The sequence below is a fragment of the Danio aesculapii genome, chromosome 14, assembly GCF_903798145.1.
Source record: "Danio aesculapii chromosome 14, fDanAes4.1, whole genome shotgun sequence".
NCBI classification, from domain to species: Eukaryota; Metazoa; Chordata; class Actinopteri; order Cypriniformes; family Danionidae; genus Danio; species Danio aesculapii.
Genome location: NC_079448.1, coordinates 50,001,616 through 50,018,081, shown reverse-complemented (window position 1 = coordinate 50,018,081; position 16,466 = coordinate 50,001,616). Strand labels below are relative to the sequence as shown.

At 33.5% G+C, this 16,466-nt stretch overlaps 1 protein-coding gene across 8 annotated transcripts in view; it reads left to right on the top strand.

The window, feature by feature from the left end:
- rapgef2b (Rap guanine nucleotide exchange factor 2b) overlaps nt 1-16,466 on the top strand; it is a 257,833-nt gene that overhangs the window by 98,739 nt on the left and 142,628 nt on the right. For all 8 annotated transcript variants that reach the window (XM_056472229.1, XM_056472225.1, XM_056472227.1 and 5 more), the window contains one exon: nt 8,763-8,838. In XM_056472229.1, the coding sequence (XP_056328204.1) occupies nt 8,763-8,838 (76 nt within the window). The remainder of the gene's footprint in view (nt 1-8,762; nt 8,839-16,466) is intronic.

Here is a 16,466-nt window from a genome sequence, read left to right as displayed (position 1 = left end):
TTTCATTTTTATTTTTTAGTTTAAAAAATTTAATAATTTTAATTTGAAAGTAAAATTTTTAGTCAAATAATTTTTTCTTTTCTTTTCTTTGTTTACATTTTTTTGTAATAGTTTTTATTTGATCTATTTATTTGATTTTTTTTATTATTATGTATAATTATTATTGACATTTTTTTATTACTTTTCCTTTCTTTATTTATATTTAATTTATTATTTAATTGTATACTATTTTAATAGTTCAATTATGTTTTATTTGATTTTTTCTTTTATTCTTTTTCTTTTATTTATTGTTATTGTTTTTAATTCATCTATTTATTTTATTTAACATTTTTTACATTTATTTTATTTATTTACATTATTTTTAATTTAATATTTTTTTTTTCTTTTATTTACTATTATTTTCTTTTCTTTTCTGTGCTCAGTTTGTTAGAAGTAAGCAATTTGATCACTTTCAGAATTGTAACTATTTTCTCTAATATGCTTTCAATGAAATACCTATTTAGGGACATTTTAATTTTGATTAATGCTTTGTTATGCTGTGTATTAATTGAATAATTACCTCAAAACTACATAAACAAGTACACTTTACAACAAGTACATCAATTAGATTTATTTTATATACAGTAATTACAGCCTAATTTATTTTTAATGAAGAGTACGATTAGATAACTGTAAATGTAAATACCTTCATTAAACACACCTTTAAAGAAACACTTCATAAAATAAATAAAGTTCATAATCATGATTTATTTTATCATATATTTATTTGAAGATCATTTTATTGGCTGTTTAAAGCAATCACGTGTCAAGTGTCAGTCTTTGCTAAAGGGTCTTTGAGTACTTCGGTGAGACGTTTATATTACACTGATCTGAACTAAACTGAACTTCGACTCTGAAAACTGGACTGAAGCAGTTTCAGTGTACTAGAGCTGCTCTGACACAGTCTACATTGTAAAAGCACTATAGAAATAAAGATCAACTGAATATTTCTGTGGTTTGCAGAAATGCTGTTTGTACTTCTTCACGTTGTTGTTTAGCACTCGCTGTGGCATTCCTGTTATTGGCATCTTCATTCTCATGTACTTCAGTCTTCTTGCATAACAGCGCTTTAATCTGAACTGGGCTTAATGCAGAGAGATGAAGAAGGGGCTTATTTACTTTGGAGACCCCAGTGTTCGTCACACTCGCATTCCAGACAGCAGGAATGTTGTGTAATCTGGGGCTGCTGGTGGGCATCGTATATGAACGTCTGGTGTTAATATCAGATTTACAGTTCGTCTGGCTTCTGCTGGGAATAATGATTTCTTTTTTAGACTTGAGGGTTTTTACAAGCCTCCCCCGTCACTCTGGTTCATTTGGGTGGCTATTTGGGAATTAGAAGGGAATTCTTTGGAGTAATTATGATTAAAAAAAATTATTGTGTTAAAAAAGACTTTGAAAGAAGTCTTTTGTGCTCACCAAGGCTGCCTTTTTAGATAAAAAATACAGTGAAATTGTGAAATATTATTACAATTTTAAATGAATGTTTTATTAATTATAAATCTTAAATTGTCATTTATTTCTGTGATTTAATCCTGCATTTTTTTAAGATTAAAAATACAGCAAAAACAGTAAGATTGTGAAATATTTTACAATTTTAAATGAATGTTTTATTAATTATAAAGTTTTAATTGTCATTTATTTCTGTGATTTAAAGCTGCATTTTAATTAAAATACAGCAAAAACTGCAAAACTGAAATATTTTTACAATTTTAAATGAATGCTTTATTAATTATAAATCTTAAATTGTCATTTATTTCTGTGATTTAATCCTGCATTTTTTAAAGATTAAAAATACAGCAAAAACGGTAAAATTGTGAAATATTATTACAATTTTAAATGAATGTTTTATTAATTATAAAATTTTAATTGTCATTTATTACTGTGATTTAAAGCTTCATTTTAATTAAAAATACAGCAAAAACAGTAAAATTGTCAAATAATATTACAATGTAAAGAACAATTTATAATTGTTAAATTGTCATTTATTAATTTCATTTTAAAGCTGCATTTTCTGCATCATTACAGTGTCTTCTTCATAAATCATATATATATATATATATATATATATATATATATATATGTGTGTGTGTGTGTGTATATATATATATATATGTGTGTGTGTATAATGTAGTTAATATATATGACAATTTTGCAGTTTTTGTTGTAACAAAAACCAGCATTGGTGAGCAGATTAAATACATTTTTATGTATTTAAAAGAAGTTTTTGGCTCACCAAGGTTGAAATTGTTTGATTAAAAATACAGTAAAACTGTGCAATATTATTACAATTTAATATAAGGGGTTTACATGTGAATATATGCTGAATATTAATATATTCCTATGATTTAAAACTGCATTTTCTGCATCATTAGACCAGCCTTCAGGGTCACATGATCCTTCAGAAATTATTCTATGCTAAATAAGACTTGTCGATCCCAGTTGTAAGAGCAACAAATAATAACTTGTCTTCTAGTTGATTATTTGTAAAAATGGCAGTAAAATCTGTTGAACTGCATCCAAATCATCACAAATACTACAGAAAATCAATTGGAGCCCGCATGGACCCAAGATTCTTACAGAAATCAGTCAAGTTTGGTGAAGGAAAAATCATAGTTTGGAGTTAAATTCAGTATGGGGGTGTGCGAGAGATCTGCAGAGTGGATGGCAACGTCAACAGCCTGAGGTATCAAGACATTTGTGCTGCACATTACATTACAAACCACAGGAGAGGGTAAATTCTTCAGCAGGATAGCGCTCCGTCTCATACTTCAGCCTCCACATGAAAGTTCCTGAAAGCAAAGAAAGTCAAGGTGCTCCAGGATTGGCCAGCCCAGTCACCAGACATGAACATTATTGAGCATGTCTGGGGTAATATAGAGGAGGAGGCATTGAAGATGAATCCAAAGAGTCTTGATGAACTCTGGGAGTCCTGCAAGAACGCTTTCTTTGCCATTCCAGATGACTTTATAAATAAGTGATTTGAGTCATTGCAGAGATGTATGGATGCAGTCCTCCAAGCTCATGATGGAGTCAGACACTATATTTATACTTTTCCACTGCACCATGACTTAATATTCTATACTGTACATTATTTCTGTTAAACAGCTAGCTCTCTGCAACTCTCACATGGTTGCCCACTGAAGCTAAGCAGGGCTGCGCCCGGTCAGTACCTGGATGGGAGACCACATGGGAAAGCTAGGTTGCTGCCGGAAGTGGAGTTAGTGAGTCCAGCAGGGGGCGCTCAACCTGCGGTCTGTGTGGGTCGTAACGCCCCAGTATAGTGACGGGGACTCTATACTGCCCAGTGAGCGCCGTCTTTTTGATGAGACGTTAAACCGAGGTCCTGACTCTGTGGTCATTAAAAATCCCAGGATGTCCTTCGAAAAAGAGTAGGGATTTAACCTTGGCATCCTGGCCAAATCTACCTACTGACCTCCGTCCATCATGGCCTCCTAGCCCTCCCCATATCATAATTGGCTTCATCGCTCTGTCTCCTCTCCACCAATCAGCTGGTGTGTGGTGTGCGGTCTGGCGCAAAATGGCTGCCGTCGCATCATCCAGGTGGATGCTGCACACTGGTGGTGGATGAGGAGATTCCCCCCTGTGTGTAAAGCGTTTTGAGTGTTCAGAAAAGCGCTATATAAATGTAAGGAATTATTATTATTATTATTAAGTGACAAGACTTTCGTCTACGCAAAGTGAGACCTTACTGTCCTAATGAAATAATTATAAATCAAAGCATGATCATATTTTATTTTAGAAAAAAAAGCTTAATCTAGCTTAAAGCTTAATCTCTATACACACACACACACACACACACACACACACATTACAATTTTACTGTTTTTACTATACAAATGTACCAAAAAATTGTCTGGTTTTACTAAAACCCAGCCTTTGTGTGCAGAAAGGGCTCATTTCAACACACACACACACAAAAGCAATTGTTGGAAATGATGTGGTGAAAATGCTTCTGTATCCTTATTTTTCTCTCTGTTCAGACTGTGTGTTGTGGTTTAAAGTAAGCCTGGAGTCTGTGATTTACAGTGTGGTTTTGGACTGTATGTGATGAACGCTGAATGAAAAGTCTCGGTCTTGAGGTTTTGTGTTTGGATCAGAGTCATTATAGCACACAGAGACTCATTGTGTGTGGTCTTACACTGCAAACAGAGTCAATCCCACCTGTTAGTGCTGCTATATTAGTTAGTTAGCAGATCTGACAGCTGCGCCAGTACAGTAACCAGTACAGTCAACCGGCAGCACATCACAAGGAGGCTTCTGCTTTACTTGATGTGATCATGAGATTGGTTCATGTGTGTCTGTGTGTGTGTGTGTGACTTTGGACTAAAGTGTCTCCTGGCGACTCATTCAACTGTTAAAAGTGTCTTGCAAGCAGCTCTTATGGTAAATTAACAACCCTGATGAAAGGTGAAGTGTAGCACAAAGAGCAAAAAAAAAGAGAAGATATTTATCTATTTAGCATTAGCATTGAACTATATGTAGAACAATAGTAATAAGATAACAAGGTAAACAACAAGAATAAGACCCCTCCTATTTCTACATTTTTCTGATTTATTGTATTTATTTTATCCGTGTTGTTTTTATTTTATTTTATATATTCTTTCTACATATAGTTTAATGCTAAATTATTAGCTCTCCTGAGAAAATTGTAATAATTTTTCAATTATTTCCCAAGTGTTGTTTATTTCTTTATTTAATTTTCAGCCTGATCTCACGAGGAAACAGAACTACTTTACATTTGGCTAATTCTGTCGTATGTAAATGTACGAATTTTAAAAGGAGGCGTGGCATCAAACCCCACCCCTAAACCCAACCATCATTGGGGATAAGCAAACCATACTAAATTGTACAAATGAATTAGCCACTAAGTCGAAAAGTTACGAATTGCTGTGAGATAGCGTTGGTATTGTCTTTATGTTTTTGTTTCTTCTGGAGGAAGTTATTATAATTTTTTTTAGTTTGGAGGGAATAAAAGAAGTTAAATATTTTTTTTTAGGATTTTAAGGTCAGTTTTAAACCCTCTTGAGATTTTTATTCATTTTCCTTTGGCTTAGTCTCTTTATTAATCAGGGGTCACCACAGTTGAATGAACCGCCAACTTATCCAGCATATGTTTTATGCAGCGAATGCCCTTCCAGTCAAAACCCTTCGCCGAGAAACACCCATACACTCTCGTTCACGCTCATACACTTCAGCCAATTTAGCTTAGTCAATTCACCTATACCACATGTTTTTGGACTGTGGGGGAAACCGGAGGAACCAGAGGAAACCCACACGAACATGGGGAGAACATGCAAACTCCACACAGAAATGCCACCTTACCCAGCCGAGGCTTGAACCAGCGACCTTCTTGCTGTGAGGGGACAGTGCTACCCACTGTGCCACGGCACCCCCTTGATGTTTTCTTTTTCTTCATTTTTTTTCAGAAGTCGGTTGTAATAAATCTTCCCTCCATTAATGAATATAAAACAAATATACAGGCTTCAACTGTGTGTACAGAGAAATGTACTGATAAAATAGAATAAATATATACAAATATTTTATTTGGACTTATACAGTTAAAGTCAGAGTTATTATCCCTCCTGTGAACTTTTCATTTCTAAATATTTCCCAAACGATGATAACAGAGGAAGGAATTTTCACAGTATTTCCTATAATATTTTTTCTTCTGGAGAAAGTCTTGTTTTATTTCAGCTAGAATAAAAGCAGTTTTTAAATATTTAAAACCATTTTAAAGTCAATATTATCAGCCCCCTTAAGCAATATTTGTTTTGGATTGTCTACAGAACAAACCACTGTTATACAATGACTTTTCTAATTAACCTAACTTGTCTAATTAAGCTAGTTAAGGCTTTAAATGTCACTTTAAGCCGAATACTAGTATCTTGAAGAATATCTAGTCAAATATTATTTACTGTCATCATGGCAAAGATAAAATAAATCAGTTATTAGAAATGAGTTATTACTATTATGTTTAGGAATGTGTTGAAAAAATCTTCTCTTTACTGTATATAGGAAAAATATACAGGAGGGCTAATAATTCGGACTTAAACGGCATAACTAAATTGATCCTTTTTAGATTAGATTAGATTCAACTTTATTGTCATTACACATGTAGTAAGGCATGTAGTAAGTACAAGGCAACGAAATGCAGTTTAGGTCTAACCAGCAGTGCAATGCAGCAAGAGCAGGATACAGGTATAAGTTATAAAGTGCAGTTATAGAAAAACTATGGTGATATTTACAGATGGATGTACTAGGAACATTACATACAGGTTGTATTAACTATGAACAGAGATTTACAATAGATGAATATATGTACAGGATACTATTAGTAATCAGAAGTGTGCAGATAGATAAACATAATTACAAATGTACATTTACAGTGGGTGTGTACATAATTAGAAATGTCCATGTGCAGTGGGTATGTACAGTTCAAATAAATTGTAGATTTTTAATTATTATTCATTATTTAATATTAACCTCCTAGGGCTTGAGTGTCCACATACTGTACACGGACAGCACATTTTAACTCTGAAGTGGTTATTTAAAATACTTTGAATGTTTTCTATTTTGTACAGACATTTAGTGTCATCCTGCAACTGTTTTGCAGCATATGAAATGTCCCAAACCCTATTTTTAACTGTCCAAAATGGGAAAAAAAATTTGTTTTTACTCTTTGATAGTCAAAACATGTTCAAAAAATATGTATGTGTTGTTGATGCAATAAAAAAACATTCAGGATAAAGTGTTTTATGTAAATTTGGACCACGAGTCCACATATATGGACATCATTTTTCTCTAAAAGTACATCAAATCAAAAGATGATACTTTTATTAATTAGGTTCTAATAAGCCCAAATAGCAAAGAGAAATAAAAAATGCAGGTAAAAACACCTTGGGCCTTAAGAGGATAAATCATATTGCGTTTTCCATGATGTAGCGTAATAGTGGCAATACATTTTAAACTGCAATCTGTTAAATTGTGAACATTTATTCCAATTTTAAACACTTGTACTTTCAACTGTAATTATTATTATTAATTTACAACTGTAATTATTCCACAATTGAACAGATTTTACTGTATTTTTTTCTTTAAAAATGCATGAGTTTTAGCTTCTTTGGCATCTTTTATGGTTTCCAAACTTTTGACTGTGTATTTATAGATACTACCCGCCACTGAGACTGCAGCTCTGCACAAGACGTTTGGCCAGCGGAGAAATTAAAATGGTCGTGCCCAACTGAGCCTGGTTTCTCTCAAGGTTTTTTTCTTAACTTCCGCCATTAGTGAAGTTTTTTTCCCCTCTCCGCTGTCGCCACTGGCTTGCATGGTTCTGGATCTGTAGAGCTGCGCATCGTTGGATTTGCTCTTCAGTGTTTGGACTCTCAGTAGTGATTATTAAACCACACTGAACTGAGCTAAACTGAACTGAACTTAAACACTACAAACTGAACTACACTGTTCCTATTTACTATGACCTTTTATGTGAAGCTGCTTTGACACAATCTACATTGTATAAGCGCTATACAAATAAAGGTGAATTGAATTGAATTGAATACACTGTAAAAAAATGTCTTGCTCCCTTATGCTGTGTAAACACCAGACACGTCTTGTGCAAATAAATCATGCTATTCGTACTTAAATAGACACGTGAACATTTTGAGTTTACTCGCTTCATTCGCATGTCAAATTCGCTTCGTTCGGGCGACAGATTCACTTCACAATAGACGCGGATTCGCATCATAGGCAGGGCTTCTGTCTGTCCAGTGACTCTAGTTTAGTTGCTAATTGGCTAACATGGATTTTATTGAGGGAATAGCTGTGCTTTATGTGCTTTAGGAAGGCTGAAAAACAGTGTAGATTTGTTCGGCGCCATGTCTGAGTCCACTAGATCATGATTTATCAACTCCTCCAGAAACTATACCTGGATGATGGAGGCTTTCAGCAGTGCTTCCAACTGAGCTGAGCCAGTTTGAGCTGTTGTCCGGTGTCAACAAAGGGATTTCCCCTCCGGGCAACAGGCATTAGGTCATAATCACAAACCTACAAGAGCAAGCTCCTGATTGGTTAACACGGCGCAAATCTCCGCTAAAGTTCAGATTTTCCAATCATCTTTGCATTGGCTTAACATGTTAATCACTTGCAATTGATGCTTTATCCGTATCTGGTGTGAACGCACCATTAACCCTTTAACAGCCATCATAACCACCTGGTTGACCTTTTATCTATAGGTTATCATTATTATTTTAATTGCTTATAGCTACTTATAAGAGTAGTCAGTATATTATTCAATCCAAGATATGGGCCAAAAACATTATTTTCAAGGAGTGCACCTTAAAGGGTTAAAGTTATTAGTTGAATCAAATAAACTGTTCTAGTCACCTTGTATCAATCAAACCGACTTATATTATTATAAAATATTAAGTTAAACTGTAGTTGAAAATTGTGTTGAAACCTGATTAACTTATTAAAATAAAATATTAGTTGTCTTGACTTTTTGCTATTAGATTTCTTGCAGTGTATATGTGTGTATTTACGTCTGTTCCTCCCTTCACTCCTCATGTGTTGAATGGGGTTTTCTGTGTGCTCACTGTGAGTCTTTCAGGAGTCTGATGTCACTGGAGTTTTCCAGTCAGAAACAGTGCAGGAGTGTGTTCAGATAGCCGCTATATAACGTTTTGCTCTGTTTTCTCCTCTAGTTTTGGGAAGAGGTCTGCCGGGAGTCTGCGTCGTGGATGCGAGTGCATCGTTCTGGAGCCGTCCGAGATGATTGTGGTGAGGAAACTTCATCTGAATTTATTCTCTCATTCATCACAGTGTGTAATTGCAGTTCTGTGCTGTAGTTTAGTGGTTCAGATAAACATTATAAAGGCCTTCACTATTCCAGTGCTCACCAAAAAAACCTGCTTCCATTTATCTACACTAGATTAGCTGAGATTCAAGGCTTTTTTACAGCATTATTCAGATTTAATTATCATGTTGCTTTTTGTTTTAGACCGACTGCACTGTGAAACACTGCTAAAGAAGTCTCTGTGGAATCAAACTTGATTGTACAGGGTTTAGGGAATGTTTTAACAATGCAAGTGTCATCTGCAGCTAGAAATATTAGTTTAAAATATTTCATTAAAATAATTTGATGGCATTCAGTATTTGGGACTTAGTAAAGTGCTTATTTGAACAAGATTAGTATTCAAATGATTCGCTTTTAAAATTTTATTTTGGTGTTTTCTTTTAATTTTATATTTAATTCTGTTGCTTATTAAAATTTTATTTACATTTCATTATTTAATTACATTGTTTATTTTATTTTATTTATCTTTAAATGTGACTTTTCCCTATTTATCATAATTTTAATAATTTTTATAGTAGTGGTAGTAATAATTATAACTTTTATAGTAGTATTTTAGTAGTATTATTTAAATGTTTTGTTTTATTCTATATTTTATTTATGTATTAATTAAATTAAATTTTGTTTTGTTTTGTTTTATTTTAGTTTTAAATATTACTTTTCCTTATTCATCATAATTGTTATTTTTACACTAGTGTTTTAGTAGTATTATAAAAAATCTTTTATTTTAATAATTTATTTTATTTTATTTAATTTTGTTTTGTTTTATTTATTTTTAAATGTGACTTTTCCTTATTGCTATTTTTATAGGAGTATTTTTAGTAGTAGTATTTTATCTTTATTGTTTTATTATATATTTAATTTTTTAAATGCCACTTTTCCCTATTTGTAATAATTGTTATTTTTATTGTGGTGTTTTTAGTGGTATTAATTAATTATTTAATTAATTAATTTATTTATTCATTTTTTTTTTTGCTTTGCTTTGCTTTGCTTTGCTTTGCTTTGCTTTGCTTTGCTTTGCTTTGCTTTGTTTTGTTATGTTATGTTTTGTTTTGTTTTATTTTATTTTAGTTTTAAATATTACTTTTCCTTATTCATCATAATTGTTATTTTTACACTAGTGTTTTAGTAGTATTATAAAAAAATTATTTTATTTTAATAATTTATTTTATTTCATTTTGTTTTGTTTTATTTATTTTTAAATGTGATTTTTCTTTATTGTTATTTTTATAGTAGTATTTTTAGTAGTCGATTTTATCTTTATTGTTTTATTTATTTATTAAATTTTTAAATGCTACTTTTTTCCTATTTGTAATAATTGTTATTTTTATAGTGGTACTTTTAGTAGTATTAATTAATTAATTAATTAATTTATTTATTTATTAATTTATTTATTCATTCATTTTTTTGTTTTGTTTTATTTTCAAATGTGACTTTTCCCTATTTGTCATCATTTTATAGTAGTATTTTTAGTAATATTATTTTATTTTTTATGTTTTATTTTATTTTTTTATTTAATTTCATTGCTTAAATAATTTGTCTTATTTAATCTTAGTTTATAAATTTTTTTCAGATTTTAGATATTTTTTACTTATTTTATGTAATTTAATTTAATTGTTGTAATCATTTAATTCAATTGTATTCATTTTTAAATAGGACTTTCCCATATTTTATCATATTTGTTTCTATTATTATCAACTACATTTATAATAAGTAGCGCACTTTATATTTAACAAGCCTAGTTTTGCATTGCATCGGTTGAGCCAGACTAATGTTGCATTTAGTCTCCAATTCTGTAATCATAAATGTCATATAAATGTTTCTGGACTCCTCCACATCCGTCTCTCTTTTGGTTTGAATTTGGCGTCTTGTTTACATTTTACCACAAGCTAATTTCATTCATTCAGCTCCTCTTAAATTACTCAACCCACTGTGGTTATGCTTCAACACAGCCTCCATTTAATGCTCTCATCCTGCCAAAAAAAGTCAAATGATTATGTTTAGGAGCCCAAAACACTTCCATTCATCTTAATTTATTCCATATTCACTTCATCATGATGTGTGTTCACAAGTACAGTAAAAACCATTCCTATCTACATTTGCAGCTTTGGATTTGGTTACACTTTTGAGCTGCAATAGAAGTATTTCTGCAATACAACTCAATAGTCTCCTACTATATACAGTGGGTACGGAAACTATTCAGACCCCCTTAAATTTTTTACTCTTTGTTATATCGCACCCATTTGCTAAAAAAGTTCATTGTTTTCCTCATTAATGTACACACAGCACCCCATATTGACAGAAAACACAGAATTGTTGACATTTTTGCAGCTTTATTAAAAAGAAAAACTGAAATATCACATGGTCCTAAGTATTCAGACTCTTTGCTGTGACACTCATGTATATAACTCAGCTACTGTCCATTTCTTCTGATCATCCTTGAGATGGTTCTACACCTTCATTTGAGTCCAGCTGTGTTTGAGTATACTGATTGGCCTTGATTAGGAAAGCCACACACCTGTCTATATAGGACCTTATAGCTCACAATGCATGTCCGAGCAAATGAGAATCATGAGGTCAAAGGAACTGCCTGAAGAGCTCAGAGACAGAATTGTGGCAAGGCACAGATCTGGCCAAGGTTACAAAATCATTTCTGCTGCACTTAAGGTTCCTAAGAGCACAATGGCCTTCATAATCTTTAAATGGAAGATGTTTGGGATGACCAGAACCCCTCCTAGAGCTGGTCGTCCGGCCAAACTGAGAGATCGGGGGAGAAGAGCTTTGGTGAGAGAGGTAAAGAAGAACCTAAAGATCACGGTGGCTGAGCTCCTGAGATGCAGTTGGGTGATGGGAAAGAGTTGGACATCACTGCAGCCCTCCACCAGTCGGGGCTTTAAGTTAGAGTGGCCCAACAGAAGCCACTCCTCAGATCAAGACACATGAAAGCCCACATGGAGTTTGCTAAAATGGTGAGACACAGTGTTAAGTGCTCTGATGAGACCAAGATAGAACTTTTTTGCTTTAATTCTAAGCAGTATGTGTGGAGAAAACCAGGCACTGCTTATCACCTGTTCAATACAGTCCTAACCGTGAAGCTGGGTGGTGGCAGCGTCATGCTGTGGGGGTGTTTTTCAGCTGCAGGGACAGGACAATCGGCAATCGAGGGAAAGATGTAGTCAAGTACAGAGATATCCTGGACAAAAATCTTCTCCCTAGTGCTCAGGACCTCAGACTAGGCCGAAGGTTTACCTTGCAACAAGACAATGACCCAAGCGGAACCTCCCACTCTCCCTCGTGAAGCTAATATGGAAGTAACTGAAACTGCAATTTATCAAAATTCCTCAAGTCCAGGCTCCATATAGAGCAGATTTCTATTGAGCCCACTGTTAAAATGGCCAACTTTACAGCAGAAAAAAAGTGTTAACAGCCTGGTACAAAGAACGATTTGGGTTCATTTAGCTAATATTACCCTTCATGACTACTGTGAGGAGGTGAATTTTTTTATAACTCATCCATTTCCTTTATATTAGGTTATATTAAGTCTGCATAATTAAGGGCGTGGCCACTTGAGTGACAGCTAGGTCTCCCCTCAGCTGATTCCTGCTGATTAGCCGCTGAACTCGGCATATACACCATATTTTTGTGTTGTTTTATGTGGCTTTACACAGATAATAGCCTTTTAGAATTATTTCCTACAATTATCAGATGATATGTGATGCTGTGTGCACTTTTTGCTCACAAACCATTCACGTGGCCTCCATTTCCCAGGTGAGTGAAATCATATACTTATACCATCTCTATAAATGTATTTGTTTTATTTAAGATCATTTATCATTTTCTTTAGACCTGTAAAGCACTCTAGAATCTGACAGATTGATTAGCTGTAGGCTATAAAATGGTCATCTGAAGCGTTGTCATACAGTGTTATGCCTGGGTTTCATCAATAGTCTTGCATTTACAGACACAGACTATATTTGAAGTGTTTGGAAGTAATTAGCGTTTTCCTCTGGTAGAAAAGCATCATAAAAACAATGTTAAGTGGCTTAATGTATTACAACAGTGCTTTTAAAAGACTGAACACTTTATTGATAAAGTGTATAACCAAGCACATGTGGTCAGAACACAAACGAGTCGCAGTTAATGAAGTATTAAGCGTTTCTCCCAAAGTAAAGCCTGTCTAACCAAAATGCTAGCAGGCGTCTGTAGCTCCGCTCATGCTCCGCCTCTTTGCCCTTATTTGGCTTCCCCTGGTTGGAGCGATGACGCACGAACAAAATGGCACAGGTTGGTCACGCCCTCTTATTGCTTTATTTGCGCTCTTCAGAAACCTATGGGTGACGTCTCTGATACTACGTCCATATCTGTTACAGTCTATGCATTGACCCTAAGCACACAGCTAAAATAATGGAGTGGTTTCACAACATTTGTGACTATTCTTGAATGGCTCAGCCAGAGCCCTGACTTAAACCCAATTGAGCATCTCTGGAGAGACTTAAAAATGGCTGTCCAACATTGTTTATCGTCCAACCTGACAGAACTGGGGAAGATCTGCAAGGAGAAACGGCAAAGGATCCCCAAATCCAGCTGTGAAATGTCTTACCCAAAAAGACTCAATGAGTGCTTCTACTAACTACTGAGCAAATGGTCTGAATGCTTAGGACCATGTGATATTTCAGTTTTTTTAATTAATGTCAATAATTCTGTGTTTTTCTGTCAGGATGGTGTGCTGTGTGTTCATTAATGAGGAAAACATATGAACTCATTTTAGCAAATGGCTGCAATTTAACAAAGTGGAAATTTTAAGGGGGTCTGAATAGTTTCTGTACCCGCTGTATATACAGTTGAAGTCATTATTATGAGCCATCCTGAATTATTAGACCCCCTGTATATTTTTCCCCATTTTCTTGAGATTATTTCAACATTTCTAAACATAAGATTTAATAACTAATTTCTGATATCTTTGCTTTTTATCTTTAACTAGTATTTGACTAGATATTTTATAAGATATTAATATTCAGCTTAAAGTCACGTTTAACTAATTAGGTTAATTAAGTAAGTTAGGGCAAGTCATCTGAAAAAAAAAAAAAATCTAATAATTTTGACCTTTGACCTTCTAGCCGGAATAAAACAAATAAGAATTTCTCCAGAAGAAAAAATATTGTAGGAAATACTGTGAAAAATTTCTTGCTCTGTTAAACATCATTTGGGAAATATTTGAAAAAAATTCACAGGAGGACGAAAAATTCTGACTTCAACTGTAGAATTATTCTACAGTTGTATTCTATATAGATGGTCTCTGTTTTTGGGCGATGTCCGCTGTCCTCGATGGCGTGTTGTGTCCTCGTCGAGTAACTGGTGTGTTATTACTGGCCGCTGCTGCTCTGTAATTACGGCTGAAGCAGGATACAGATACTGCACTCTCACTCACTCACACCGCCCAATATATTCCCAGTGCCGCTAGCTCGCTCGCTCACCGCCAGTTGCCATAGCAGCGGTTGGTACGGCAGCGAGAGATTTGATGTGTAATCCCAGCGGCGGAGTGGGTGTGAAATCCGAGGCTGCAGCAAAATAAAACACATGGATAATCATGTCACAGTTTATGGCGTAATGTCACAGCAGCCGGCCCTTCTTGTATGCAACTTCCAACCATCGCTTGTGTGATGATGCCATCTTGGCTCAACTGTCATTTGTGAGAGTTTAAGCAAAGAGTGATTTGGGAAATATATGGTTGGATTTGGGAACATCTCTAGGTTTTATTTTATTTTATTTTATTTTATTTTATTTTATTTTATTTTATTTTATTTTATTTTATTTTATTTTATTTTATTTTATTTTATTTTATTTTATTTTATTTATTTTTTATTTTATTTTATTTTATTTTATTTTTTATTTTATTTTTTTTATTTTTTTTATTTAAACATTCATTTTATCTTTCATTTTATTTTATTTTTAATTTCATTTTTTTATTTTATTTTTAATTTTCATTTATTTCATTTTTACTTATTTTTTATTTCATTTTAATTCATTTTATTTCATTTTTAATTTTATTTTGTATTTTTATTTCAGTTAATTTTTAATTTCATTTTATGTTAATTTTTTAAATATTTTTATTTTAATTTAATTTAAATTTTTTTTATTTTATTTCATTTTATTTCATTTTTTTATTTAATTTTATTCATTTTTCTTATTTATTCTAATTTGTTTATATTGATAAAATCAATGACTAAAATGATTAGTTCGCCCAAAAAAGAAAAAAAAAAATGACTCGCATTTACTTTCTTTTAAGTGGTTCCAAACCTTTTCGATTTCATTCTTCTGTTGGTTGCAAAAGGAGATATTTTGAAGAATGAATTGACATTCATAGCAGGGACATACTAGGAGGGAAATACACTATGAAATGGGTATTGTTTTATAACATTCTTTAAAATATCTTCTTTTGCGTTCAGCAGAATCAAGAAACTCAGTGAAGGATGAATCAATGGTGACAGAATAAAAATTTTTGGTTCATGGACACTTTTGATGATGAAAGCATGACTGCTGGTGATGCAATCATCAATATTTATCAACAAACTGCATCACCTGACCTGCTTTTTTTTAATTAGTGAAAAGTAGTATATATATTCACATATATACACAAGATTGATATTATCAATGAGCAACAGGATAGAGGGGAAACGCAAAATGAAAAAATAATAATCATAAAAATGAACAAATGAACTAGGGTTGGGCGATGTCGACCAATTTGGCATCGTACGATGTCTAATGTGAAACATCGCGATGGACGATGGCATCGTCGTCATAGGCGGAGGTAAATTAATTTAAATTTATTCATAACTAATTAATTATTAATAGCCTACCGTTTCAACTACCTGACCCGCATAGCCTTTGTTTTACCCATAACCTAATCATAAATAAATAGATAAGTTACACACATATTACCACCTGTCAATCACTTTTTTTCCGCGGGACTTTGTGATCTGTGTCGTTATAATGGCGTCGACAAACTTGGTCGGTAAAAAAGGTCCACAACCAACAGTGTCTGAGGTTTTCACTAAAATTACTATGTACAAGCGTGAAAGCGAAAGATTAAAGCAGTGTACTGACGCTGTGACATGTTACCTGATAGTTTCAAAAGACAGAAGAGTCGTTACATAGAGACAAGATTAATTAAATTTCACGTTTAACAACTATAGTGAGACGCCATCCAGTGGTACATCCTTGATAAACTGTCTGATGTGCACTGCTCTCTGGAGCTCAGACGATGTGCGTTTTCAGCTGACGGAGGGCTGTTCAGAAATGCTAGGTATAACTCCGTGTGGATGTGGTTCGTTTTCGTTCTAAAATGGCATTTTAAAACTAGGACGCATTAGTGTAAACGGGCCTGAGTGTTTATTTTTTGCAAGCGGGTTTGCGACGGGGGCAGGGCGGAGGATCGGCGATGCCGGCTCAGCATTGTGTTGTCTATCGGCCATCGGTGATGGACAATGGCATCGTCTATCGGGCCAACCCTAAAATGAACAAAAATAGGAGTTATAAATATAGTGATAATAAATAG